The 27,679-nt window shown below is 42.0% G+C and overlaps 1 protein-coding gene across 1 annotated transcript in view; it reads right to left on the bottom strand.

Annotated features, from left to right (window-relative positions):
- Window positions 1-5,196: 5,196 nt before the first annotated feature.
- LOC147728555 (uncharacterized) overlaps window positions 5,197-27,679 on the bottom strand; it is a 703,293-nt gene continuing 680,810 nt past the window's right edge. Inside the window, exon 20 of the mRNA XM_086962332.1 lies at window positions 5,197-6,579. Within this exon, the coding sequence (XP_086818458.1) occupies window positions 6,505-6,579 (75 nt within the window). The 3' untranslated portion in view covers window positions 5,197-6,504. The remainder of the gene's footprint in view (window positions 6,580-27,679) is intronic.

Genomic DNA, 27,679 nt, shown 5'->3' with positions numbered 1-27,679 from the left:
ATGGCCACGACGGAGCTACGAGATGGTGGTGCTCTCATGGTGACGCCAGCTTCAGTCTGAAACATCCAGAAACAAGGTGGGGCTTTCATCGTTTGGGAAAAAAAAAGTTTTAATCCAATGAAAAGTGTTATTTTTAGGTCACATGACCTAGTCTTACATAATTAGGAAAAGAAAAGTAAAATGAACCAATGAAAAGTTTTATTAACAAGTCACATGACCTGTTATGCTTACGTTACGCGCTGCGCGGCGCGCTCTGGATCGTTTCCGGGAAGCTGCGCCTTGCGCACCGGAGCACATCCGGGTGCGCTAACGCGTCGCGTCATATGACGCATTACGCGACAATGCAGGTGCAGAATATAGTCAAAATGTCTCCACCAACCAGCGGTCGGAATTCCACCGCTTTCAGCAGTCCAAAAAGTTCGGTCAAATCTTAAGAGCGGGAGCAACTCAACTACATGGTGAGCGAGACGTTGTAGTCGCAAGAGCGAGCGGTAAACAGCTGAATGGCGGAAGAGGCACAGAGTACCAAAAGCGGGCGGAATGGCAACTAAAACGGTAAAGGGGCGCCCTACGACAGCGTGTCTTCAGGTGAAACGGATTGTGGGACAAGGTCCAGAATGAAAGATTCTTCAAAAGGGAAAAAATTCCGCCGGACCCCGGGAGCCGGCCACCTATGCCGGGGGCGATCTCAGGCCTCACCAGGGCAACACGACTTGGGGAGGGGGCAGGAGCCAAGCGCCCCCTCTCAGTCCGCGCCATCTCACCGCCCCTCGGGAGCCTCCGTCAAGCGGTTTAGGGAGGCACCGTATCACATTGTTTTCCAATGCAGTCAGGTCCACAAATGGACCCCACTACTTTGAATAGTGAAGCTGCAGCAGGTGCAAATAAGGTTTAAACAGTGTTACAAGAACTGCTTAGAACTCTGAAGTATGGCACTCAATAACCAGGACTTATGCCATTTATGTAAGGCAGTGACATGGAAGCAACTCAGGGACAAAAAGCATGAACGAACATTCACGTATGAAAATCTTATTTGGAGAAGGGGTAGAATCCAAACGCCCCCTGCCAGTTCGCGCCACTACACTGTATGTGGAAAATCTGAAGCCATCATTCTACAAACTCTCAACGCTTGTTATCAGTGCATGACTTTCATGCTCGATCGATTGAGCTAGCCGGATCGGGCAATAAAAAGTATAAAATAGTTATGTAAATAGTTATTTAATAAAATGTTTTATTCTGTTTCTTTGGTGGTGTGTTGTGTATATTTATAATATTTGCATAGGGTTTGCCGTTATTTTGGGCGGTGTGGGTGGCGGAGTCGAGCTGTTTTGCAGCCCTCATGGTGTGGAGCTCAATTCATTTCACTATTTTCGTATTTCTCATGAAGGGTTATTCCTAATGTTTGTATTTTACCGAGGTTAAAAAGAGATCGAATTAGTGGTCTACTGATTTTGCTCGATTACTTTTATTTTTTTACACGATTTTTCATTATCTGCAAAGACTAAACAGAGTATTGCGACTTTGTGCTTGTTTGTAAATAGAGAATGATCCAAAGAGAACCAATTGTAAAACAGTAAATGCTTGGATAATAATCAATCAAATGGAGAGACAAGCAGGTACGACGGATTACAACAGGGGTAAAGGTCTGCGTTAACTACCCTTCACTATCTGCAAGGAGAGAGTACTACTAAGAGAAAAGAGGGGAGGGGGGGGGCAGCGTTCAAAGCACATCAGCGTGCATAAACACGAAAACGTTTTTACCTATCACGTACTTGACATTTGACAGCTTTTGATGTTTGCTATTAAAAAACCATTGAAATTCACAGAAAAAACCATAGGTTATACTCCATATATAGTTAGGAATTTGCATTTACAAAACCTTGAAAATTCAATGAAAAAACCATTGGTTTTAGGCCATATATAGTTAGGGATTTGCATTTACAAAACCTTATTTTACTCGCATAAAACCATTGAAATTCCATATATAGTTATAAGCGCTAACTATATATCGCGCACCCGCAATCCACTGCTGATGATGTCACATATTACATCATTCATGACATGGTTAGTGACATCACTGATGACATCACTGATGACATCTCAAATGACATCACTGATGACATCACTGATAACATCTCATTTGACATGACTGATCACATCACTGATGATATCATTCATGGGATAATACCATGAACCTCTTCAGACTCTAATATAACCTTAGATACAATCAGTGTAAACAGACAGTCACTCATCCATGGAGTTACTCACACACCTAGTCAGTTATGCCAAAAATCAATCACACCTCCATTTTCTCAACTATACAGTTATACACACCTTACTTATTCAAACATATACTAACACATATTTACTTTACTCTCTTATACAATCTCTGATACATGTTCACAATGATCCATACAGCCACTCACACATTCACTAGCTCTTATGCACAGTTATTTATAGATGTCAACTCTCACATGTATTGTGTTTTACATATGTACTTAATATGACATGTAGCACTGAGATATCCATTCACTCACTAATACACTCATGCACAGTCAACCGCCCATACAGCTGTTTCCACATGCAGTTTTGAATCTATACATATAGTGAATCAACTACTCACACATCTATGTACAGAGTCACACACCTCCTAGCCACCCATACACACACACTCAGTTTCCCATACAAATACTTGGACAACCAATCAATAACCCATACAGTTACTCATATAGCTACTGATCAACATATGCAGCAGTTTGTAGAACAACAGATATAATGATGCACAAATTAAAACAGTTTAGTCACTAACCCATGCACTCAGTGAGACACATTTAATCACTCACTCATACAGTCAGTCTTGCACCTACTAAATCCTTCATCCAGACACTTATACATCCACTCATTCTTCAATATGTAAGACATGTTTTAACTTTACAGAAACATACAGTCACTGGATGTTGTCATCAGTGATGTCATCAGTGATGTCACTAACCATGTCATGAATGATGTAATATGTGACATCATCAGCAGTGGATTGCGGGTGCGCGATATATAGTTAGCGCTTATAACTATATATGGAATTTCAATGGTTTTATGCGAGTAAAATAAGGTTTTGTAAATGCAAATCCCTAACTATATATGGCCTAAAACCAATGGTTTTTTCATTGAATTTTCAAGGTTTTGTAAATGCAAATTCCTAACTATATATGGAGTATAACCTATGGTTTTTTCTGTGAATATATATATATATATATATATATATATATTACCTACTGGCGGTCGCCAGTAGGTATATATAGTTAGGATTTTTTTGAATAGGGATTTCTGAAAATTCTATGTTGAATAACTTTGGCCTTGATGGACGGAATTGGCGGAAATTTTCAGGAAAATGGCACATTTTGTTTCTGAGCGTCCCCTGAAAGTTTGGGGGTGTTTCGTCAAGCGGGGGCTGAGGAAAAAGGGGGGTCCCAAAACGTGTTTTTAACATTGAGTTTTCCATAGGGCGGTTGGACTCACTTTTAGCTCGAACGGCTGAATGGATTTCTATGAAACTTGGCAAAATTGTAGAGACTGTTTGCCCAATGTGCCTTTGCTAGGTCTCAAGATATGTGCTCCAGTGGATTTTGAGAAATTAACGTTCAAAAAAATATATATATCTGTGACAGCATCCCGGTTAGCGCCCCGGTTCGCGTACCAGACGCGTAACGGAACTTCGCGAGGAGAAGCGGATTGGTTCCCTGGTGACTCTCAACATTCTAAACAGTCCGGAGCGGCCGCCATCTTGTCTCTCTGTAGGATCGAGAGACAAGAGGTGGAAATAAACGAAGGGGGAAATGAATGAAAGGGGCAAGGTAGACCCCTCCTGACCCCCTAGGATTGATGTGGGGGCTATTAAAGGGCACCACTGGGCAAAAAAATAAAATACATTTTTCGCGGTGGAAGCGCTACCCGGTACGCGAACCGGGTAGCTCACCGGTAGCGTAACGGGAGTCCGCCATCTTGTGTTTCGGACGAATTTAGTCACAAGGTGGAGGATAAACAATGTTGGGAATAGGTATAAGGGGGCACGGGAGACATATCCTGACCCCCTAGGTTTTCTGAGGGTGGCTGAGGAGGCCCATATATGTAAAAAAAAAAACCTTTTTTTTCAAATTTTCACACGGTTAGCGCCCGGTCTGCGCACCGGGTAGCGTTCCGGAAAGCGTAACAAGGGGAAAACCAAGGGAAATAGTAAAATAATATTTTAGAGTGCTTTGAGGTAGGGTAGCTCTGAATAGAGCTGTTGTGTTGTGTGGGTGATGTAAGTACCAACATGTAGGTACCAATGAAGAGTCTAAAATTCAATGTACACAGTCTCCTCTGTAGATATTTTGTATGTTCTAATATGGGTTATTTAAATGTAAATGTGTGGAAAAGCACTTCATGCTTTAAAGCAATTGTATTTTTGAACTGATTGTTCTTTCCTCTTAGTCCTTCTCTTTGTTTTTTTCCCCCACACTCTTCTTCAGCATGATAGTTGATAAATTCGTTCCCTCAAAAAATTTATATACATACAAAAATTATATTAAATACATATAAAATATATTTTTCCTTTAAAAGAAGAATACATTTTACAGCTTTTGATATTTGCTATTAAAAAACCATTGAAATTCACTGAAAAAACCATAGGTTATAGACCATATATAGTTAGGAATTAGCATTTACAAAACCTTGAAAATTCACTGAAAAAAACATAGGTTACAGACCATATATAGTTAGGAATTAGCATTTACAAAACCTTATTTTACTCACACAAAACCATTGAAATTCGCATATATAGTTAGTTGCACTAACTATATATCGCGCACCCGCAATCCACTGCTGCTCATGTCACATATTACATCATTCATGACATGGTCAGTGACATCACTGATGACATCTCAAAAAAAAAAAAAAAAAAAAAAAAAAATATATATATATATATATATATATATATATATCAATACGCTAATAAGTTCTCTCGATTACCTGCATTTTTTCCGGTCAATATTTTTCTAATGTATTTATTAGAAGACGACCATGAACACTGGATATTGCAATTAGAGGAAGATAAAGAATGCACCACAGGTACAGCACACGTATCAAACAATACTACAGTGTTGAAGCAAAATATCACGTTTGATAAAAAGGTTCTTAACTTAAAAAGGAAAAATCAACTCTTTTTTAAAATGTTTATTGCATTGTGAAGTCAAGCTGTACAAAAGTAATCGTGTGTAAAAATTAGACTATAATAAAATGGGAGAGGAATATACAATTAGTCTGTTGTAACTATTCAATACAATAGTTGTCAGTTTAATCCTCGCAAACCGTCACTCAAAGAGTTACAGGAAGCCCTTTGGAAAACAACAATCATGCATTTTAGCCATATTATTATTTGGCACTCTGTGTGCAACAATAAATTGGTATTTTAGTCTGGTTAAAATGAAACAAAAATTTAAAAAAAGTTTAATAACAAAGCCCAATTAAATAATTGTTGCTGTTATTTTACTATGTACACTTTTATAACATCCAAAGTTTTCTATGTTTAGTTGTACCTTGGCCAGATGAAAGGCATACAGTGGTATTGTGAGGTAGAAAGAATGTAAACATCCAATATATATTGCTACATTATTGTGGTTAGGACTTGTTGATATTGGAAAACAAATTAGTTGCCAGCTACAACTACAACGCCTCCACTCTTTTAGAGTTTGTATTACTGTAACATGATATCAAGCTCCAAAGTTTCACCACAGTAAGGCTCAAACTCGAAGTATATTTGCACCACAGGGACTCTGTTTTGTAACATAATTTAGTTTGTGATCGTACCTTGACAGCTATGTTACCAATTTTGCGTTACTAAGGAAAACAAGTAATCATCTTTGAAATCTTTTTTTCATATCTTGCAGTAGCGTCCTCATTCCAAGAAAAATGACTTCATGAGGCCAAAACCTCCTGCTTGGAAACATACAAACTGAAAATTCTTAAAACTGAATGTAGCACATATATATCCCTGAAGAGTCTTTGCCCACCACCATTTATTTTCAAAACATATTTTGGATTGTGCTAGAGGCATGTGAGCAGAAAGAATGGTAAATGTAAACAAACAAAAAATCCACATTTTGTACCATCGAAGTCTGCCCGGAAGTAAAAGCCAGACAATAATTAACGTTTCACCAATGGGTCATTTACAGTGATGGTTGTAAAATTATTATGTTGGGCTACCCACATAGATATATGTGTATATATGAATACATATATAAATACATGTTATTACGATCAACGTGCATCTCAAAACAAAAAGATGTGATGAAGTCATCCCAAACCAATCTCATACATCAGTCGCTACACCCTGAATGTGTCCCAAGAACACTGGACGTAAAAAGGGCTGTAATTTAGCTCTTGTTCCTAATTTCGATACTTGATGTTGGACAAATAGTTCTTTCAAGTGGGAGCACATTGTAGCATTTGAGAAGGTAATTGTATTTCTTATTCTATTAATGATTTTAAATCAGGAACATTCTTTATCTTAAAGTCCAATAGCATTTGTCCATATGCCTTGCCCTGCGAAGAAAAGCAAACATTATAAAATCAGTAAAACTTTATACTCTTGTTCTATGACAACAAACGCATTATGGTAAATCAACTTTGCACCAGATATAGTTATTATGTTTACAACCCTAAACAATATTTGTATTTGGAAAATCTACTTGAAAAGGAAATAGAGGGAAATGTAGCTGAGAGAGTAGAAACCAAATACGCCACATTCAAAATTGCTGTCAGTCAGACCTCTTTGCAGAATGCCTTAATTCATTCAAGGATACCAAAAAATGTAACTGCCTCCTTTTAATGAAAAATGAGAAACAATCGGTGTCTGGTGCAACAATCCAATGTCTTTTCTTCAAGGGAAATACACGCTTCTACTGAAAGTGGACACAACCCAATATTCCTAAACTAAATAAATTCTATAAATATGTAAATACATTGGTTAAATTCAGGGAAGATCGGCCCATCAATAGAAGACATGTGACATGTGTATAATTCTGTATGGTTAAGGAAAACGTAATCCTTGATTTTTCAGAAAGAGACACAGTATCAAGTGTTTTTGCACTGAAAAAATGTAAAAGTATTTTGCATATCTGACGAACATTTTCAGGACAGGTGGTCTCTTATACCTGGAAATGACATTTTTGAATGTGGAACTTGCCTTTATGGGTCTCACCTTGGCAGCGCATGAGCTGTTCCTTTGAAACATGCTGTATTGAAAATATGGGCTTCGAACAACGGCCATCTATTTAATTAGCCTTTTGTTTGATTTAAAGCTTGCAAGTCCGTCCTTTTCGACTTTTGTAACCTCTAATACGGACTGCCCCGGTTAAGTGTGCTCTTACTCTTACAGATATTTATGATACTCTATGAGGACTCCTTCTTTATTTGTCGCTTGCCAGCTGCTCGAATAACAATGCACTTCGCACTTATCTTGTTCATTTTTAGTGGCTTGCCAGCTGCTCATTTCTGTTCCATGACAACACACTTTGTGCGTATCTTGTCTTGTTTAATATTTACTTTGTAGAAAAACTAATCTGTTGTAGCATTTTTACATTCGAAACAGATGGTATGTTTAGTTTGTTTTCAGTACCCAGCTCATGGTTTAGGACATTATTTATTTAATTTGGCTTTGTACACATAAATGCACCACCTCACAACCCCCTCCCAATTCGCAGCTTGAACCCTTCTTCCCCACCCTTGTGCTGCTTGCTCTGTGCTATCCCTTTAAGAATCTCTGTGCCTTTAAGACACACTCCTTTAATTTCCTTTGGTCATCTTGTTGTAATTTGGCAGCGATTGGGTTAGCATTAGGAAAAGCCATCCTGTATTTAGAGCCTATCTTGTCCGTTTTGTTGTATCCATTTTGTATTTCTGGCAGCCATTTTGTTTGCCATGTGCTACCACGTGTATGCCAGGTGCTCAGTCCTACCTTGCTGCTCTCGAAATCTGCCTAGATACAGGTTATATTTAGCCTCTTCCACTTTGCACATGCTCAGTTGAGCTTGCAGCTGTCCATGCAGCTGCTGTTAGTCTGTAAATGTCAGGATGTGTTCACCAGAATTAGCAACTGTTAGCTACTCCCACTTGTTGACTGTGCATTTTCTGTATGACCTTATATGTGCCTAAAACCTTCTTGTACGTGTACCGCCTTCTTTTGAGCCCCTGTGTTGGTATAAAGGGACCAAGCTCCTTCCATTCAGTGTGCTACTTCATACATTGCCGAAGGGTGTTGTATGAATGTAGTTCCACCTCATGAGGTTAATAAACTTTGTATTTTCTATTCCAGTTTCTGTGCCAACTTCTATCCTATTGGTCTGAGGACTTGTGCAGAGAAGGGCGAACCCCTTGCACTGGTAGGCCTTGCTGAGGCTCATCACCACAAATTGGCGCTCAACCAGTGGGGCTCATCGGTTACTCGGATGCCCGAAGGAGTGGTCGAAACGGAGGATTGGAATCTCGCTTTGGACGATCACTGCCCGAGGAGACCCGCGTCTTGGCAACCTCGGCGTTTTTCCTCTCTTTCTGATCTGACCCTCCAGGTGGTGCCGGTCCTCAACTGAGATCTCTTCTGTTGATTCGCCGTTCAGTGACCATTTGATCGATTTGAGAACTTGGCAGTTGGAATCTGGACACCAAGTGATTGGTAAGAGTCGTTATGCGGCACTTGCTGTTAGTTTTTGATGCCAGGGATTGGTAAGGTAGTTTAGTAACGCTTACTGTGGCTTTGGAATTTTGGAATTTTTGTTGGCCAACTTTGGACTTGTATGGGATTGATATGTGAATTGCAATTTATATAGGCAGGTAATGAGGATAATTTTCTCTGTTTTTGAATTGATTTGAATAGGGACATGTATATTAAATATAGTATTTCTTCTATAATGTACAGCGCGTTATGGAATAAATATACTCATAAGGATCCTAAGTTGCGTTGGCCTATGCATGGGTCATTTGATTTGCGAAAGATTTAGTATGTGGAACAACGAATGTTTAAGCGAAAGGCTAGACAAGACAGGACAGATAAGACTATGATAGTTCATGCGAATCCTATGCGGGAAGCCGTACCTTTGCATGTTCCTCCTAAAGGAGGGGGTACAAGTGATGATAAGGCTTCTACTGATGCAAAGGGTTATTTTATTTATAATTGGGTTTACACTACGTGGAGTAGAGCAGATGTTATGGCTCTTAAAACTGCATTACCTGATCCACGAAAAAATCCAGCAGCCTTTTATGAGGAAGTTGAGGGTGCTATTAGCTCTTGTACCATGACTTTGCCCGATATTGACCTGTTTTTCGGTTTGATATTACCCCCTGATATTTGGACAACTGTGCGTAAAGTTGATGATCTTGAGATTTTTGGGGCATTATGGAAAGATTTAGAACAATCAGATGAAGAAAGAGAACCCGCACAGAAACCATGTCAGTTAATATTAGATCTTCCAGCAGCTATTATAGTAAAGTTAAAAACGATTATTCCCCCTAAAAAGATAGATTGGACTGTATAAGCGTCTTGTAAGCAAAAGACAGATTAATCGGTTTCTGCCTTCTTCACGCACTTTGAAGAGGCATTCAACGATTTTAGAGGCCAGTCATTGACCGATGACACGGGCAGGCATCTGTTCGTCGATAAATATGTCGCAGACTTGTTGCCAGAAATAGCTAATCGCCTAAAGGCCAGCAAGAGTTCTTGGACTACCTTTTCTCCGGTTTCTCTTTTAACTATGGCTCAGTATTACTAACGACAGGAATTAGAAGCGAAAGGCAATGAAGATAAAAAGACTAAAGAATTAAAAACAAAGGTTATGTTGGTTCAGGCTTATGGTCCGCCTTCTAGAGGCAATGATAGAGGTGGGCGTGGATCTTATGGTTCGTCCTTTTCGTCTTATGCTTGTTCGAATTGGTCTGTTGACCAGTGTGCGTATTGTAAGGAATTTGGACAATGGGCTTCTGATTGTCCGGCACTACGTGCTCAGCAGTATCCACGTGGTCAGGGACAAATGAGAAATCGTTCAGGATATTCAGGGCCTAGAGTAAGCACGGATGATCGCGCTAGGTTTGATGCCAATACATGTGGACAGGATGGGTTTAACACTTTTGATAGACAAAATTAATATCAAATGTCTGATTATGCGCCGTCTGATTTGAAAGATTCTGTTTATGCATAGGATTGCCTAGGATGGGGTAAGGAATCAGTTGAAGTTCCAGTAGATCAGAAGGGTCCCTATGTTACAGCACGTGTTTTGGGTTCTACTGATCAGTTTCTGGTTGATACAGGAGCTACTCGTAGCGCCTTATCTAAACACTTGGTTCCTAGGGCTCCCCTGTCTGGCTTAACTATTACATCGATAGGTTTCAATGGAACACCTTCCCCTTAGCCCTTTAGCACAACCTCTTTCATTTCATGTTGATAAATTTACTGCTCCATGTCCATTTTTGCTTTCTCCGAATACACCAGATAATATTGTGGGACTTGATATGCTCAAGCATTTCAGGGCTACGATACGATGTTCTCCAGAAGGAGTACGGGTTATTTTGAATGACAACTATCCTGTAATGGAGAGATCCTGCCTTGTAAAAGAGGACATTGCATTAGCTTCACTCCCTACTACTCTGTGGGCTACTTCAGACACCGATGTAGGGCAAATGGTTATTCCGCCAGTGCATGTTAGTGTCAAGGAGGGTGCTTCATTGCCACGATTGCCTCAATATAAAATTTCTCGAGAAGGTGAAGAAGCACTTATACGGATTGTTCATGATTTGATTAAAGTGAGCGTTGTGGAGTAAGTTCCTTACAATGTTTGCAACAGTCCTATTCTTCCTATCTTGAAAAAAGATACTGACACTAGGATTTGCAGATTCATCATTGATTTGCGAGAAGTCAACAAGATTGTAGTACCGCAGTACCCTGTGGTTTCGGACATAACGACATTGCTCACCCTAGTTCCTCCAACAGCAACTACATTTTCTGTGAAGGGTACACTGAGAGTCCGAGCATTTATAATCAAGCGTTGAAAGGACAACTTGATTCCTTTACTTTGTCTGAAGGAGTGTCTCTCATACAATATGTCGATGACATCTTGTTGGCAGCAGGTACACCTGAGCAGTGTGAAAAATGTACTTTGTCTCTACTTTCTTTTCTTGCTACACACAACCATAAAGTGTCACGGAAGAAATTGCAATATTGTAGACCGAAGGTAACCTATTTAAGTCACTTTCTGTCTAAGGAGGGCCGTGCACTTACACCAGATCGCATTCAAGCAATTTTAGAAACACCAGTACCTTCTACTTCAGAAAGATGTCCGTGCATTCATTGGTTTGACTTCGTTCTGCAGGCAATGGATATTAGGATTTTCACACATTGTTAAACCCCTGCTAGCGCTTTTGACTAAAGACACTCCAATTTCCCTTCCATGGACAGATGAATGTGAGGATGCTTTTCGTCAGTTAAGAAAAGCTCTTTGTTCGTCACCAGTGTTAGGCACTCCAGATTACACAAAGGCTTTTACACTGTATGTACATGAGAAAGATGGGTGTGCATTGTCAGTTTATAGTACAGGCACACGGTGATAAGCAGCGTCCCTGTACATATTTTTCAGCAGTTCTTGATCCTGTTGCTCGAGCATTGCCTGGGTGCTTCCGTTCAGTTGCAGCAACAGCTGTGTCCATACGTCAGAGTGAAGGGATAGTTTTGAACATAAACTGTTGGTGCTAGTACCCCATGCAGTAGATGCGCTTTTGAATCAGACCAAGAACACTTGACAAGTGCTCGTTTAACAGGATACGAGTTGACACTGTTGGCCCCTCACATTACTTTAAAGAGATGTGCGACACTGAACCCAGCTACTTTGTTGCCATATCCAGTGACTCAGGCTCAGTCACAGGAATCTCACGGTTGTATCTTCCTTACTGAGGAACAGACAAAGGGTCGCGCCGACATGCAAGATACGCCCCGTTCAGATGTAGATGGGGAACTGTGGGTTGATGGGTCCTGTTTGAAGTTACTAGATGGTACGACCTCAGCTGCATATGCAATTACGACACTTAAGACAGTAGTGGAGACAGATCGCATACCACAGAAGTCGGCTCAAGCAGCTGAGCTAATAGCTTTAACACGAGCGTGTGAACTTAGCACTGACTGGCGTGTGAACATCTATACAGACAGCCGCTATGCTTTTGGAGTGGCCCATGATTTTGGCCTACTCTGGAAGGAAAGAGGCTTTCTTACATCTGACGGGATGCAGATAATGCACGGAGAACTAGTGCATAATCTTTTGACTGCACTTACATATCCAAAGAAAATTTCTATTATTAAGCGTAGCGCGCACAAGAAAGTCATTGATAAGATAGGAAAAGGCAACGCCTTTGCAGATCGCGTAGCTCGTGAGACTGCGATGCAACGATGCACTACATCCATGTACGTAGTGAAATCACAAGCTGAACGTTGGCATGATGCTAGAGAAGAAGTATTAGATATAAAGAGATCTTCCTCTGTGAAAGAGCTGGAGCAATGGTCTAAAGAAGGAATGTTAGACAATGAGGGCTGTTGGCGTAACAAAGAAATGGATAAGTGGAAAGTGGCTGCTGCTTATTTACAGCCTATGGTTCAAATGGCACATGGGCACATGTTGGAGCTCTAGCAATAACAAAATTGCTCACACAAGTCTGGGACCATCCAGAAATTGCCTGTACAGCTAAAAGAATAGTACAGTTCTGTTTGATCTGTTAGCAGTATAATCCTGGTAAAGGGACACAAACTCGTACAGGAGGGTTTGCTACACCTTTTGAAGTTTTGCAGATGGATTACATCCAACTTGAATGCTGCAATAACTTAAAGTACGTCCTAGTGGTGGTATGTGCCTACAGTAAATGGATAGGGCATACCCTACAAAGGATAATACAGCTCTCACTACAGCGAAAGTGCTTCTAAAGGACTTTTTCCCTAGATATGGTGTTTGCAAACTTTTGTGGAGTGACAACGGACCTCATTTTATTGGGCAAGTTGTTGAGCATGTCCTGAAATTAGGGATCAAACAGAAATTCCATGCCGTCTTCTACCCGCAATCAGCAGTATTAGTGGAGAAGTACAACGCTACACTAAAGCTGAAATTAGTAAAAATACTTGCTTCCGCGTCTTTGACATGGCCATACGCACTACCCTTGGCATTGTTGTCCAGAAGATCGGTGCCACATTCACGATCTGGACTTACACCATATGAAGTAGTATTTGGGAGACCGATGAACATTTGGGGAGTTCCTAAGCTACGCCCTGTACATGATGTACCATGTGTTCTGATGAATGATTATTTGGCACAGTTAACCAACAGTTTGATCTCTATTCATCAACAGATTCGAGAAGGTCTTCCAGACAGATCTACAGGTGAGGCCCACGAACTCCGTCCTGGAGACCATGTGATGGTCAAGGTCTTCGAGTGGTCGAACAGTTTGGAGTTGAGGTGGCGAGGACCAGAGCAAGTGCTACTTGCGACGAGGACAGCAGTTCGAGTGACGAACAGGAAGAACTGGGTCCATAGCACTCACTGTAAATGAGTGTTGCATGCCTTGGTGGAACGTGCTGTGCTGACTGATCATCGAGAGATCTTGGAAACGGAGAAGGGCCACGCTATCTCACCTGACGAATCTGAGGGAGTCTTCCCGGACCACACAATTTCTGGAGCATCACGATACCAACTGAGAACAAGGAAAGAGCCTGCATTGTCGATAAGGACTGGTTGAGCTACCGCCCTGGGTTGGTGAAACGGAGTGCCGATGTGGCAAGGGGGGGAACAGTCTTGCGAAGTGACACCCGTCTTGACCCTCAGTGAAGAAATCAACGGCTGCCCAGGGATAAGAGCTCCAACAAATGTTTTTTTTTTAACGACGAAATAATCATGTTTGCTGAAAGATCAAAAGTTGCTAAGATCTGCAATAAGCAAATCATTTGTGCTATAGGGTTTGTTGTTGCTATGGTGGCTATGGGAGCAATAACTTGGTTTATTGAGAAAGTGGCTCCTGCTCGACAATTGCTGATTACCATTACTTCTGCACCAGTTGAGCATCACTATTTCACCCTTCCCTATCATGAGCAGAAGCATCGACAATCCTACCTAAACAATACATTTATCCAGATGTTGTATAATAAACATAATGCCTGCGCTTTTGTTTGCCTCTGAAAGGGCCAACATTACAGAGATGACAGTAGGACAGTTCAATTATCACCTTAATAAATAAAGAATGTTATCCTGATGAGAATGGTTACCCTCAAGCTAGAGGAACAAAATGGGAATGGAAGGAGTACCAACCTGACAATATTTCTATGCCACATGTCTTCACAAATACAAGGACTATGAAGAACAATGGACCTTTTGTGATTTCTGTGACAAGAGCTAAAGCAGACTTATGTATTACTAGTGTTGGGAGAATTCCAGTGGGCATAAGTGAATGTACTGTAATTCTGACAATTGAAGGTACCAATAACAGCAGTTTTACGTCTTCGCATAATACATACTTCGTTTGTGGTAATAAGGGATACTACCAACTTCCTGTGGGGTGTCCTTTCTGTTGCCCCCTGTGTTTCTGGCACCTGCATTGTATCATCTCAACTTCAAGTTATACAATGACATTACCAAGAACAGAAATAAGAGGACAATAAGTATGGATGAAGTTGACCAAACTGACACTGCTTTGCAACAATATGTCAACTTTAACTTGGGTTTATTCTTTGAGGGTGCTGCATTGAACAGCAGAAAGATAAGGCAATTGACTCGTGTTGTGGAAGCTGTTACCAATCAGACAGCAATGGCACTTGGGAAATTACAGAGGAGCTACAAGTTGCGAGGATTGTAGCACTCCAGAATCGTATGGTACTTGATGTGATTTTGGCTGATCGAGGTGGTGCATGTCGTATCATCGGCAGCAGCTGCTGTGTTTTTATTCCGGTTCACTGGCCTTCAGTATATGATGCAATCTCTAAACTACATAAGTTTGCTGCGGAGATTCACCCAGAGACTGCTAAATGGACTTTTTCGAACTGGTTGTGGAACTCTTTATTACTTGGGGGTGGAAGCTACTGACTATGCTATGTATACTATTGGTGATACTATTTACATGTTGTATATGTATACAATGTGGTCCCATGCTTAGCTATATTTGCATCACTGCTTGTACACCTGCTAAAAGAAATGTTGCAGAAATGAAAGCACAACAAATGCTAAATAAAGAGGTCACTGAACTGATGAGCGTCGATGTACAGGATGCATATCTAGATTACCCCAGATGAACGAATGTCTTCAGCTAATGCTAAAAGAGTCGTCTGTTGTAATTTGGCAGCGATTGGGTTAGCATTAGCAGAAGCCATCCTGTATTTAGAGGCTATCTTGTCCGTTTTGTGGAATCCATTTTTTATTTCTGGCAGCCATTTTGTTTGCCATGTGCTACCACGTGTATGCCATGTGCTCTGTCCTACCTTGCTGTTGTCTGCTCTTGAAATCTGCCTAGAGACAGGTTATATTTAGCCTCTTCCACTTTTGCACATGCTCAGTTGAGCTTGCAGCTGTCCATGCAGCTGCTGTTAGTCTGTAAATGTCAGGATGTATTCACCAGAATTAGCAACTGTTTGCTCCTCCCTCTTGCTGACTGTGCATTTTCTGTATGATCTTATATGTGCCTAAAACCTACTTCTTGTACTTATACTGGCTTCTTTTGAGCCCCTGTGTGGGTATTAAAGGACCACGCTCCTTCCATTCAGTGTGCTACTTCATACATTGTCGAAGGGTGTTGTGTGAATGAAGTTCCACCTCATGAGGTTAATAAACTTTGTATTTTCTATTCCAGTTTCCGTGCCAACTTCTATCCTATTGGTCTGAGGACTTGTGCAGAGAAGGGCAAACCCCTTGTACTGGTAGGCCTTGCTGAGGCTCACCACCGCAATCTGTTGTGCTCCGATCGGAGCTGCTGCAAGAGTGGTGCTCTGCTGCATTTTGAGTGCAGGCGCACTCTCTCGTTGAACCCACTCACCAACCAGGAAGGTCCTCCTAACTTTCTATTTTCTGTATTTACGGTCCAGACTTTAATCTCCCCTCATCCCTGACCTAGTTTCATTTTACATCCTACCCACCCCCATCACATCTATCTTAACCCGCCCTCATATCTGTTTTGTTAAGCCAGACACTTTGGCTGCGCATTCGATTCCTCACTGTTTTGCATCTTAAAGCGAACATTGTTCAGTAACTAGTTTTCCAAAGACGTCTATTAAAGCACAATGTGAGCATATGTTGGCTACGTTAATGGTCTTACCGAATTTGCCATTGTTTTTACCCCCTCATACCCCCACATGTGTATTTGTGTGGTTTCCAATGGTTTAACTGGTAATGAACAGGGAAGGGGTACAAAGTGGATCGGACCTGCGTCATGTTTCTCAATACCTTGCCTTGGCCTATAATGCACGTGTAGCAGTCTGATAGTTCAATGTCCTGTCTTCATGCAAGTTGGTGATTCTTGCTGTCGGCCAGACATTAATTAATTCTTTAAATTATATTCATACTAAGCACCGAGTCAGAGTTGCTTCCTAAGTGCTGTGCGAGATTCAGTACACCAGAGTGGTCCTAGTAGTAGGTACTAAAGTACCAGCATGCCTCTATCTGACCCTTCCAGCCACATGTTACAGGGAAGAATTGCAGGAGCCTGATTAAACCGTGAACGAAGTAGGGGGACCACACCCTCATTCCAGGGGCCCACGACTACTGTGCTAAGGACATAGGCTGCAACAGCAATCAACTTTCCCTGGCAAAAACCTCAGTTACTCTTTGGTTCAAATTAGAACTCAAATATTGCTTCCCACCGCCCGTTGAAGCTTGCCACGCTGAACCCCTCCCCTCTCAACCCGGCTTTAACCATTTCCATGCCAGATTTTGTTTCCAAACAGCACTGATGTACAATACTTTAATAAAATATTTATACTGCGACTTGTTCCATGTAATCCTTCTAATGCGAAGGTGAGTGCGTTTTGGTTGTAGCTCAAGTACGCTACAAAGGCAAGCTTTGCTTTTAAGACCGGATGTTTTCATTGTCACATTTAACTGCTTCCATACAGATTCACAAAGCTCACGCCTCTTCAAAAAATGTACTGTTTACTCTGACACTTCTTGGTTTAAATGATGATTTCTAATACCTTCTCTGTAGTAGCAACAATTCACTGCTTTCATTCCAAGCGGCAGCTCTCCTGCTCCACTCTTCCTTTCCCCTTGAAGTGCCGGAGCAGACAGGGCTGGGCTTCTCTGTGCCCTCAGTCGGTACATGTTGAGCCTCTCCTGTCCACCCCTAACCCCACACGAATAATAGTGCGCAGACCTGTCTCCTTGCCTCTTCATTTCTCTAAGGTTATGCATAGCGGCAAAGCTCAGACCTCCCAAAGCTTTGGTGCTCACATTTGTCCCATAGACAGATAGGCACTTGAATATCAGGCATCACAGCCGCGCAGAGCCATATGCACACTCAGTCCTGCCAAGTATCATGCATCAGGTCTTAGGCTAATGTATTTTAGTGTGGTGGTCTGCATCCTCACCGCACCAAAATGCATAGTCACGCATTTATAGCACCTCCTGCAGTTGCTTACAAATGGAAACAGGAGCGCTACTACTAGAGCTTATTGAACATGCAGAATATCGCGTGCAGCCCACTGTGTTTTACAGACTGCACTACACTGTGCAGTGCAACTACTGCACTGCTCTGGTGTTTAATCATAATATACATCTTCATCTGCCAGGAGGTGGTTTCCGTTGCTCCGACCGGCCAGGCTGGCTCAGCTGCGCTCTCACTGGGGCATTTGCAACATTGTTCATTTTCCACCCAAGACAGAAAATAAAGTCATTAACTGGGGGGTGCGAGAGGGCGGAAGTTGTGTTTGAAAGTTTCGTTTTTGGAGCCGCCAATACTCGCACCACTTCCTGTGCCTCTCGTCATGGTGCCCTGCTGTGACTGACTGGACCTGGCTGCTTGGAGGCTCCTCATCGAGGCCGTTGGTCTAGCAGCCACTCTGGAGACGGATGTCCACCTGCCCGTGGAGCCGCTGCAGCTGCTACTCATGCTGCTAAGGGGAAATTAAACTGACGGTTTTCGAGAACACTCATGCACAGCACTGGTGAAATATGAAGGCCAGCAACCACCCTGCCAGATAGTCAGCCACCCTTCAAAGGGGTGTGCTCAGAGAAGGATACCAGCCACCGAAGTCATCTGCAGCGTCCCTCAAGGATCCTCGTTGAGCCCCACCCTCTTCAACGTCTACATGAGCCCCCTCGCGGCCATCGCACGCCAACACAACCTCAACATCATCTCCTACGCTGACGACACCCAGCTGATTCTCTCCCTCACCAACGACCCCGCCACCGCCAGAGCCAACCTTCACGAAGGGATGAAAGACGTAGCCGAGTGGATGACAACCAGCCGCCTGAAACTGAACTCAGACAAGACGGAAGTCCTCATCCTGGGCTCCTCGCCCTCCGCCTGGGACGACTCCTGGTGGCCCCCCGTCCTGGGCACCGCACCCAAACCGACAGACCACGCACGCAACCTGGGCTTCATCCTGGACTCCTCCCTCTCCATGACCAGACAAGTCAACGCCGTCTCCGCGTCCTGTTTTAACATCCTGCGCATGCTACGGAAGATCTTCCGGTGGATCCCCACCGAGACCAGGAAGACGGTCACCCAGGCCCTCGTCACCAGCCGACTGGACTACAGCAACGCCCTCTACGCCGGAACCACCGCCAAGCTCCAGAAGAGACTCCAGCGGATCCAGAACCCCTCAGCCAGACTCATCCTCGACATCCCCCGACGCAGCCACATCTCCGGACATCTGAGAGACCTGCACTGGCTCCCCGTCAACAAGAGAATCACCTTCCGTCTCCTCACCCACGCACACAAAGCCCTACACGACCAAGGCCCGAGCTACCTCAACAACCGCCTCAACTTCTACGCTCCCAAACGCCACCTCCGATCGAACAACCACGCCCTCGCCGCCGTCCCCCGCATCTGAAGAGCGACAACAGGAGGAAGGTCCTTCTCCTACCTGGCCGCCAAGACCTGGAACTCCCTCCCGACCGACCTGCGCCTGACCCAAGACCACCTCTCCTTCAGGAAGAAGCTCAAGACCTGGCTGTTCGAGCAGTAGCAGCACCCCCCCCCCCCCCCACCCAAGCGCCTTGAGACCCTCCAGGTAAGTAGTGCGCTCTACAAATGTCTTTGATTTGATTTGACATTCATGTGGAATAGCTGGCACAGGAACAAAGACTGCCACAAGAAGACTCAGTTCATCAAGGTCAGGTGAGCTTCAATCATCTTAGATTTAATGATATTATTTTATCAATAGTGTGAATGCATGAGCCAAGCAGTTCCCACTTCCTGCTGGCTTGTATCATAGTGCCAGAGGGCTGCAGCTATTATATCTCATTTACCACTTACTTCATGGCAATGTCATTTTTGGTTAAGCCTCATGTTAGTTAGGCACAATTACGTAACTTGCCAATTGACCAGCAGGGAATAATCTACACGTAGTGTGCAGAGAATCCCTTGGTTAGGAAATAACAGACTGTGCTTTAGAATAGCGATGTTGAAATGGAGCATAATTTTTTCTGCACCATTAATAGCCGATTCTGAGGGATGTTTAATTGTACAGGCCACTGTTCTGAAAAAGTGATTCCGACTAACTGGGCTGGCTTTTGGGTGCAGGTAACAAAGTGTACATGCAGTGCGCTGATTCACGTGCGCTCACGAGGTGGCACACAATTAAAAGAGGGGAGGAGAGGATTTCTTGGTTTGGAAGATTTTATAGTGTTGGCTTTTGGCTGCTCCATTTGTTTTTGTTTTTTTGGTGTGCCTTTTGCAAATGCAGTGCTTTCCCAAAGTATGCATGTCACTGTCAAAGGTCCTCATTTGCACTGACTTTCTTTGACTGTTTCAGGGCCTATTAGGTCTGCTGTGCAGCGTCAGGTTTTACTGTTTATCTCCCTTCATATAATTATCAAACCTTGCCCGCAGCTTAAATGAGGGAGTCTCTATCTTAGAAATCAGTGGAGTTAGCGGGCAGCAGCTTTCTTTTTCCTTGAGACATCATCTGCCAGGCCCTGAAGGATAGATCATATGACCAGTCAGTGTGTGGCCCGATTTCATTTGGCTGTTTGTGGGCTAGTGCACCAGGTATTACTGTTGATTTCCCTCATAATGTAACAAAGATTACTTGCAGCAAGCCTAGATGCATGCAGTCTTCTATACATTGCATAAAACTATAGAGCGTGTCTTGACAAGTCAAAACTGCTTTGATTTGCAAATGTGGGCCAATTTTTATTTTCTAGTTTGCTAAATGGGGGGAACTTTTAGTCTGCTGCCCAGGTTTATTTTCTGTCCCAGTACCGCCCTGGAGTGGGCGTGTTTCTTTTCCAGTCTGACTGACATACACAAGTGAGCTCTCTGATAGCTCAGGACTGGACTGTCTGCAGCTCTTCAGCCTATAATACCCTACTACTCCACCCTTCAATTTTTCAGACATATTGTACTGAGAGCCTGAGGCATGCTTTTCTTAATCTCATTCATTTCATAGAACAAACGGAATATCTTGAACCCAATCAGGCAGGCTTCCGTTCGTGTCATTCAACGGAAGCTGTAATATTGGCAGTACAAAATACTTTAAGGCGGAATGCTGATAAAGGCATCCACAAGGCCCTTGTACTTCTCGATCTTTCGGCAGCATTCGACACGGTTGACTATTCCATTCTGGTCAACGTGTCGAACAAGCGGGCCTTAGGGGGCCCGCTCTGAGCTGGATTAGTTCCTTTATCACAGGCCGCACGCAATCAGTAAGATTGGGCCCTTTTACAGCTCCCACTATTTCCACCACATGTGGAGTACCCCAAGGCTCATCTTTATCACCTTTACTTTTTAATTTGTACCTTCGCCCACTACTGTACTCCCTAAGGAATGCTAAAGTTACCATCTATAACTACGCGGACGATCTACAACTCATCTTTCCTCTGAACACCAAGGACTCCGTGGTAGAATTTTATAACACCATGACACACATTCAGGGATGGATGAGTCTTAATCATCTGAAACTTAACCCAGGCAAGACTGAATTGGTCTTGCCTGGGCAAAGTGAATTAAGTTGGAGTCCATGCTTCTGGCCTTCTAGCATGGGGGCTCCACCTACGAGATCGTCCTCGGTTAAAAGCCTAGGTGTAACATTAAGTGAGGATCTTTCTTTGAAAAGACAAGTAGGTACTGTAGTGTCGGCCAGTTTTTTTCTACTTAAAAAAATAAGGAAAATAGCTCATTTTCTTACGAAGGCCGCCCTCACACAGGTCATCATCACCCTTGTTCTGTCTCGACTGGATTTCTCAAATAGTCTCTATTTGGGACTCCCAGCGGGCGTGCAAAAAAGACTTCAGCTGGTCCAGAATCAAGCCGCTAGACTTATTCTTGGACTTACAAAGTGGCAATCTATTAGACTTGGTCTGAAACAATTGCATTGGTTACCTGTTGCGCAGCGAATTGCATTTAAAACTGGGTGTATTATTTTTAAAACCTTACAAAACACGGCCCCGAAGTTTCTAGATACAAACCATCATTAAATCTTCGTTCTGCTCAAAAATCTTTATTGATTGTTCCATCTTTCAAAAAGAAACGTCTTGGTGGCTGCTGCTTTGACCATCTTGCAGACACCTTCTGGAATTCGCTTCCTTTACAATTGAAATTGAGTGGAGACCTTCTCAGCTTCAGACACTCTCTTAAAACCTGGTTGTTCATGCAGGCCTACTGCTGAGTTGTATTTTACTTTATATCTGTGTTGTGTTCCTTTTCGATAGCGCCATGAAGCCCCTGGGCGTACAAGCGCTTAATAAATATATATTTAAAAAAAAAAAAAAAGTATATTTTCAGATGCACTGGCCTCCAAAATTTACTTGGTGGCTGCTACATAGTGTTGATCCACTATTGATGTCTTAGGCTAAGCAAGTGTCTCACAGCCCTCTGCAAACTTCCTTCTAATGTGTCTTCATTGCCATGAACGGATCCACATGTGTTTTACAGTATGGTCATCTTATAAAGAGGTTGTAGCTTTGTGAGATTTCATTTTCAGGAGTTGTCTATTAGTTTCAAGGTATCTTTAGAGCTTCTCATTCTTCAAAATATTGTAATTTCTGATATTTGGCTCTTTAGATGCATTTTCTTCCATGGTTTTAATGGAGAGAAAGTGTCACTAAGTGTCACACATTTGGCAGATGAATCTTACTCAAAAGTATATTGAAACCATTAAAATGTTACAAATAAGCAATCCCAGCGATGACAGACTATGCACATAAGAAATGAAGAGGCTGAACATTGTGCAGTGCCTCAGAAAGGAATGTGTGCTGTTGTATAAATAAGAACCACTAACTTCAAGAAAACTATGTTGTGCACTGGTGCTTTGCAGCAATTTTAGGATTTTAGAGTTTCTCGCTGCTCAAATGGGTGTAATTGTCGATATGTTTCCTTTGCCTTCATTGCCGGATTTTGCTCGCGAGAAAGTGTCACTCATAGTCGTTGAATGTCACTCACAATTTCACTCAAATTATGAAAATGTCACATAAGCAATTTGTAACCTTGGAAGCTATGCACACTTGATGCATGTTTGAGGCAAGTAAGTGTCAATGAGTCCTTCCTACAAAACCAACAGCAGTCACATTCCTTGTGGGCAAACCACGTTTCTGTACAAAAAAGGCACACCGAGTAACCAAGTTAAGCATTCTTGGGGCAGAGGGGTCTTAACTGGTAAGGTTATCTGCAGAGCAATTCCTGCTAAAACCTTTTCATGGTTCTCTGGCTTTTGTTTTAATTTCAGGTTGATTGGTGTTTTTACACAGGCTACAACACGGAATATAGACTGCTGGGAAGGAAATACAGGGCTCTACTCGGCCGAAGAGTTTAGCCTCTGCTCATTTTGGTATTATATTTTTTCAATTTGTCTTTAAAAAATACAGCGATTTGCAAAGAGCACACTAAGGGGGCACTGGGCTTTCCCCATCAGTCCCTAAGGTCCTTCCTATGTTGAGTTTAGTGTGTATCTATGAAGTTAAAAAAAAACATACATCTCAAAATCCGTCCACTGTGACAAGCCAAACAGCTAGTAATCGACAACTAGCGCAGGGGAAAATAGTGAACATGGCAAAACATGGCCACCTCATATATGGTGTATGGGTTCACCTCATAAAAAACATCCTCTGAAGTCTTTTTTTATGCATTAATGCCTGAAGGTGGCATGTAGCACAAACTGCAGCTCAGGCCTTATCACCACATCCAATAACCTAAATACACCGACTCCGTCATTCTCCGCTCTGTAAATGTCCCATGCCCTACTGGTCGTTACATTACCAAACAATCGTTTTTGCTTTAACTCTCCAAGTCCACAAATGCCGTCAGTCTCCCTCAGTCTCTTGTTTGCATTTGGGACAATGCTCTTTATTTTCAAAACTGTTCTCTGTTTCTCAGGACTGTAGCCAAAATCACCCTAGCAAGATGGGAATCGGCAATCAAACTAGGAATGCGGACTGAAGTAGCCAGGTTTTATTTTCTCCTAACTTGTTTACAACTTTATTTCGCTCACCATGATAGTGATGGAGCAAGTTTTCGTATGAAAGACTTGCTCGGATGCAATCCTCTCAAATAACATGTAATAATGTAACCAACATGTTCGTAAATACTAATATTGCATTACAAACGTTATACAGAATCTAGGGGAAGCTTGCCTATGTGTATTGCTAACCATTAACGTGAGTGACTCAAAATGGCCGCTGAAAATGCGGGAATTTTCTGCGCATGCGTCTACTGCATCTACGTAGCATGGCGTCCTTTGCTTTTGGTGGGAAACTTTGCAGCTGCGCAATAACTAATAAAATGGCCGCTTGAAACTCACATGTTAATGCACATGGCTGTGCTTAAACTAAACCTCTCACGTTTTGTTAAATTGCTAATGCAAAATATTAAATAAATTAATGGGATTAGAGTAGAAACAAGTGGTATACAGTGCGTTCATTTATTTTTGTATTCTACCATGCCTTTTTCTGACTTTATTAATAGTTCGTATTTGGGCCTGGAAGGTGACTGATATCCCTACCGAAACTGACTTGTGCGCAAGCGCACCCAAAACCCGTCCGGAACCATGATGAGTCGGTTGAAACACAGCCAGCGTCGCTCTAGCAAGAAGCACTTGGGAACCTCACCTCTCGACCCAAAGAGGGGAAGAAAAGAAGTCAAAATTCGTATACAATGTATTGATCCTAATGTGAAATACAGGTGGTAATAAAGCTTGGGAAAGTAAATTAAAGGGTGGGAATATTGAACAATGAACTAAAGAAAAAGCATTACATTAGTATGGTGTAATGACCTCTCCCCGTCTCCTTGCCCAATCAAAAGTAGGGGTTTTCACGATATTGAAACATTGGGGGGTGGTACAAACACATAGAATAGTATAATTAAGGTAGGCTTAGTCAGTTAGATGTCACAGACTCTGTCACAGACTCATCACAGACGCAGATGACGGCGGATGCCACAGAAGTCAGAGACGCTGTCCGAGCACTCTGATAAAAGACACGAGAGAGAGAGAAGAGACCGAGATACTGCCAGAGAAGAATCCAATCATCTAGAAGGGGAACGTGGAAGAAAATTGAGGAGACACATCCAAGGAAGGGGAAGAATCAAAGAGAGTAGTGTCATAGAGGGGTGCAACGCGGGTGTTGCATCTAGAAGAGGTCACCTATCCTGTCCTGAACCCGTCCTGATCCTTTGGGTCCTGACTACTCAGGATTCTCTATCCAGCTCCGTTGCCAGGGGTTGGTCCTCACACCATTCTAGGTAAATATAATTCTGTGTAGTATGTCCTTGTAATGCTCTCTGTTTCCACCCTTTCCAGGTACTGTCATCATGATATTTTAACCAAGACTTATATTGTCCTATTCTTGATTCTTTCCTCAAAAATCGGTGCATGACATTTATTGGTATTTGACTCACAAAATTATTGATTAGATAAAACTTTAAAAACTCTTTCGAGTCTGTGGCCATTTGAAGAATAAAACGTAATGACAATTTCTACCTATTCTACTAACAACCAAATCTATCGACCAGAGGAAATTAAGACCCAAGGAAATAGGGTTGGTAAGAATTGGTCAAGGTAAAAATTCATCACGCAGAAATATCAAAATTGATCGCAGAGGTAAATTACTGGCTTATGTGTGAATGTTTATGGGTCCAGGTGAGTATGGTAGTTTGTAAGTAACCCAAGCCGGTAAACCCGGTCCATCAGTTTTACTTGGTAGCAGAGTTATGGTTAGGTTTTAGTTAGTTAGGTAGAAAATATTGTGTATTGAATTATTGATTATGTATTAACAAAACCAGCATGTATTGTTTTATGTTGTCTGGAAATTCCCGGGAATATTGAATAGCGGGTGGTAAATGGAAACCATACTGCAGTGAGGTTACTTGCCATGATTAAGAAAGTGTGAAAAGTTATGCAGCACTTGAAGGACTGATTATGGATTATTTTGGTTGTATAAAAGTGAGAGAGATTGGTAGCAAAGGAGTTCGCTGGTGAAACTTTGGTCTTATATCACCTAGAAAAGGTAATACCGAAGGAGTAGCAGATTCCTTGATGCTTAAGTGAAGAGTAAGCGGAAGAGGTTTACTCGTAGTGTGTGAAGGGTAAGCAGAAAGTTTTACTCGCAGCAGAAGAAATGTAGTTTTCTTTTAAATTAGTAAATCAGATACAGTAGCGATTCTTTGTACGTTGGTAATTAATGAAAGGTCATTGTAAAATTGTAAGAATTTGAGTTTCGCATTACCTTGCAAAAAGAGGGGTCACTTGCGGGTGCTGCACTGACGTCACTGAGAGCCGCGCTGGGATTGGCCGAGATGGCGAGGGGTGTAGCTGATGTGAAATTGTAAAGGAGGGGTCAGTAGAGAGGAGCGATACTGACGTCACTGAAAAGCTGCGCAAGCATTGGTGAAGCGAATAGGCAAAACAGAAGTTGTTTGGTCATCAGAATGGAAGACGCTCTGGTATAGGAGAAGCATTAGAGTAAAAGAGAACATCTAATTAGTCGTCAAAATAGAAGCCCGATAATAATAGACAGTGGGATTTGTATGTGGAGACACGATCCGACCATAATAGGGACTCGTCCAGATAGAAGATTTATAGGGTTTGCCCACGAACAGTATATTAAAGGAAATTCACATAAAATGTATGGAGAAAAGAGAAAAATTTCATTTATGCAGAAAATGAAAAAATATTTTAAAAAGGATAAACCCATTAAAACTAGAGAAGGAATTCTTATCTCTCCCCCGAAAATACCTGCCTCATACATGATGATGGAGAGAGGCTATCATACCTGTGTATGGCTAGAAAATTGGATAGAATATAAAAAAAGATGATGGAGTATTAGCATTTCCTGAGTTTGGAACATTTAATGGGAGAATTTTACATAATTTACGAACTCGCATGAATGAGTTAGACCCAAGACCTAGATTGACCTATGTAATAATCCAGTAAAAGCTTGATATAAAAAGGTTTATTCACCAGCACAGCATATGATCCAAGTACAGCCACATCAAGGTTACAACTGACAGGCAATACAGAATGCTACATGAGCAAAGCTCTGTTCAGAACATGGAATGGATGCAGAAACATAACATGTCGCATGCAGTTAAAGAGACAGGCTTACAAGACTAAATAATAATATAAACTGTAACAGAATATAACACATCTCCCTCATTTAAAGAAAACAAACAAAAAATATGTTTTACACAAAATCCAGTAAAGAAGTGGGTCTTCTTCTGACTCGCATATCACCTTTGATTCTTGATGCCACTGAGTCAGGAAAAGAATTAGCTTTTGTCTCACCATTGTCTAAATTACCATGAGACTGAAACTGTACATCATTTTGTGTTGGACATTTGGCAATTTTACTCACAATCCAAACTTTGCCATCTTGGGTAATGACAGAATTACTGAAAACTTTTTTAACCTGAATTGGTCTACCAAACTTACTCAATCCCTTGCTGACCATGAAATGTTTCAAGATCCTGACCCAATCACCAACCTCCAGATTATGCTCTCTAGTCTTCCACTTTTTATTGTACCACAAAGCTGACTTGCTTTGTTTGCAACTAACCCTGTTCGCAATTCCTTTAATATCAACTTCATCTTCTGCCAAATTTTTGCATTTCTCCTTAAACCACCAGGGACATATATTTGAGGCAGGATCTCTTCCTTTAAGTAGTTTGAAAGGACTAACTTCTGTGGTGGTATGAGGAGTTATACGATAAGTCCAAAGCTTCTCCCTAAGCACACTTAACCAATTACTTTTCTCCTTAATAGCATCAGAAACAAAACTCTTTAATACTCGGTTAAAGCGCTCAACCTGTCCGTTCTCATGTGGTTCATAAAGAGATGTCCGAATGTGTTTAATATTGCAACCCTTTAAAAATGATTGCATATCAGATGAAACTAACTGCACACCATTGTCAGACACTAAGACAGAGGGAGAACCTTCTCTCGCAAAAACTTTTTTGAAAAAGGAAATAACAACCTCAGAAGTTACTTTAGCCA

Source organism: Lissotriton vulgaris, chromosome 3_1, assembly GCF_964263255.1.
Source record: "Lissotriton vulgaris chromosome 3_1, aLisVul1.2, whole genome shotgun sequence".
Taxonomy (NCBI): domain Eukaryota; kingdom Metazoa; phylum Chordata; class Amphibia; order Caudata; family Salamandridae; genus Lissotriton; species Lissotriton vulgaris.
This window is presented reverse-complemented; position numbering and strand designations above follow the sequence as displayed.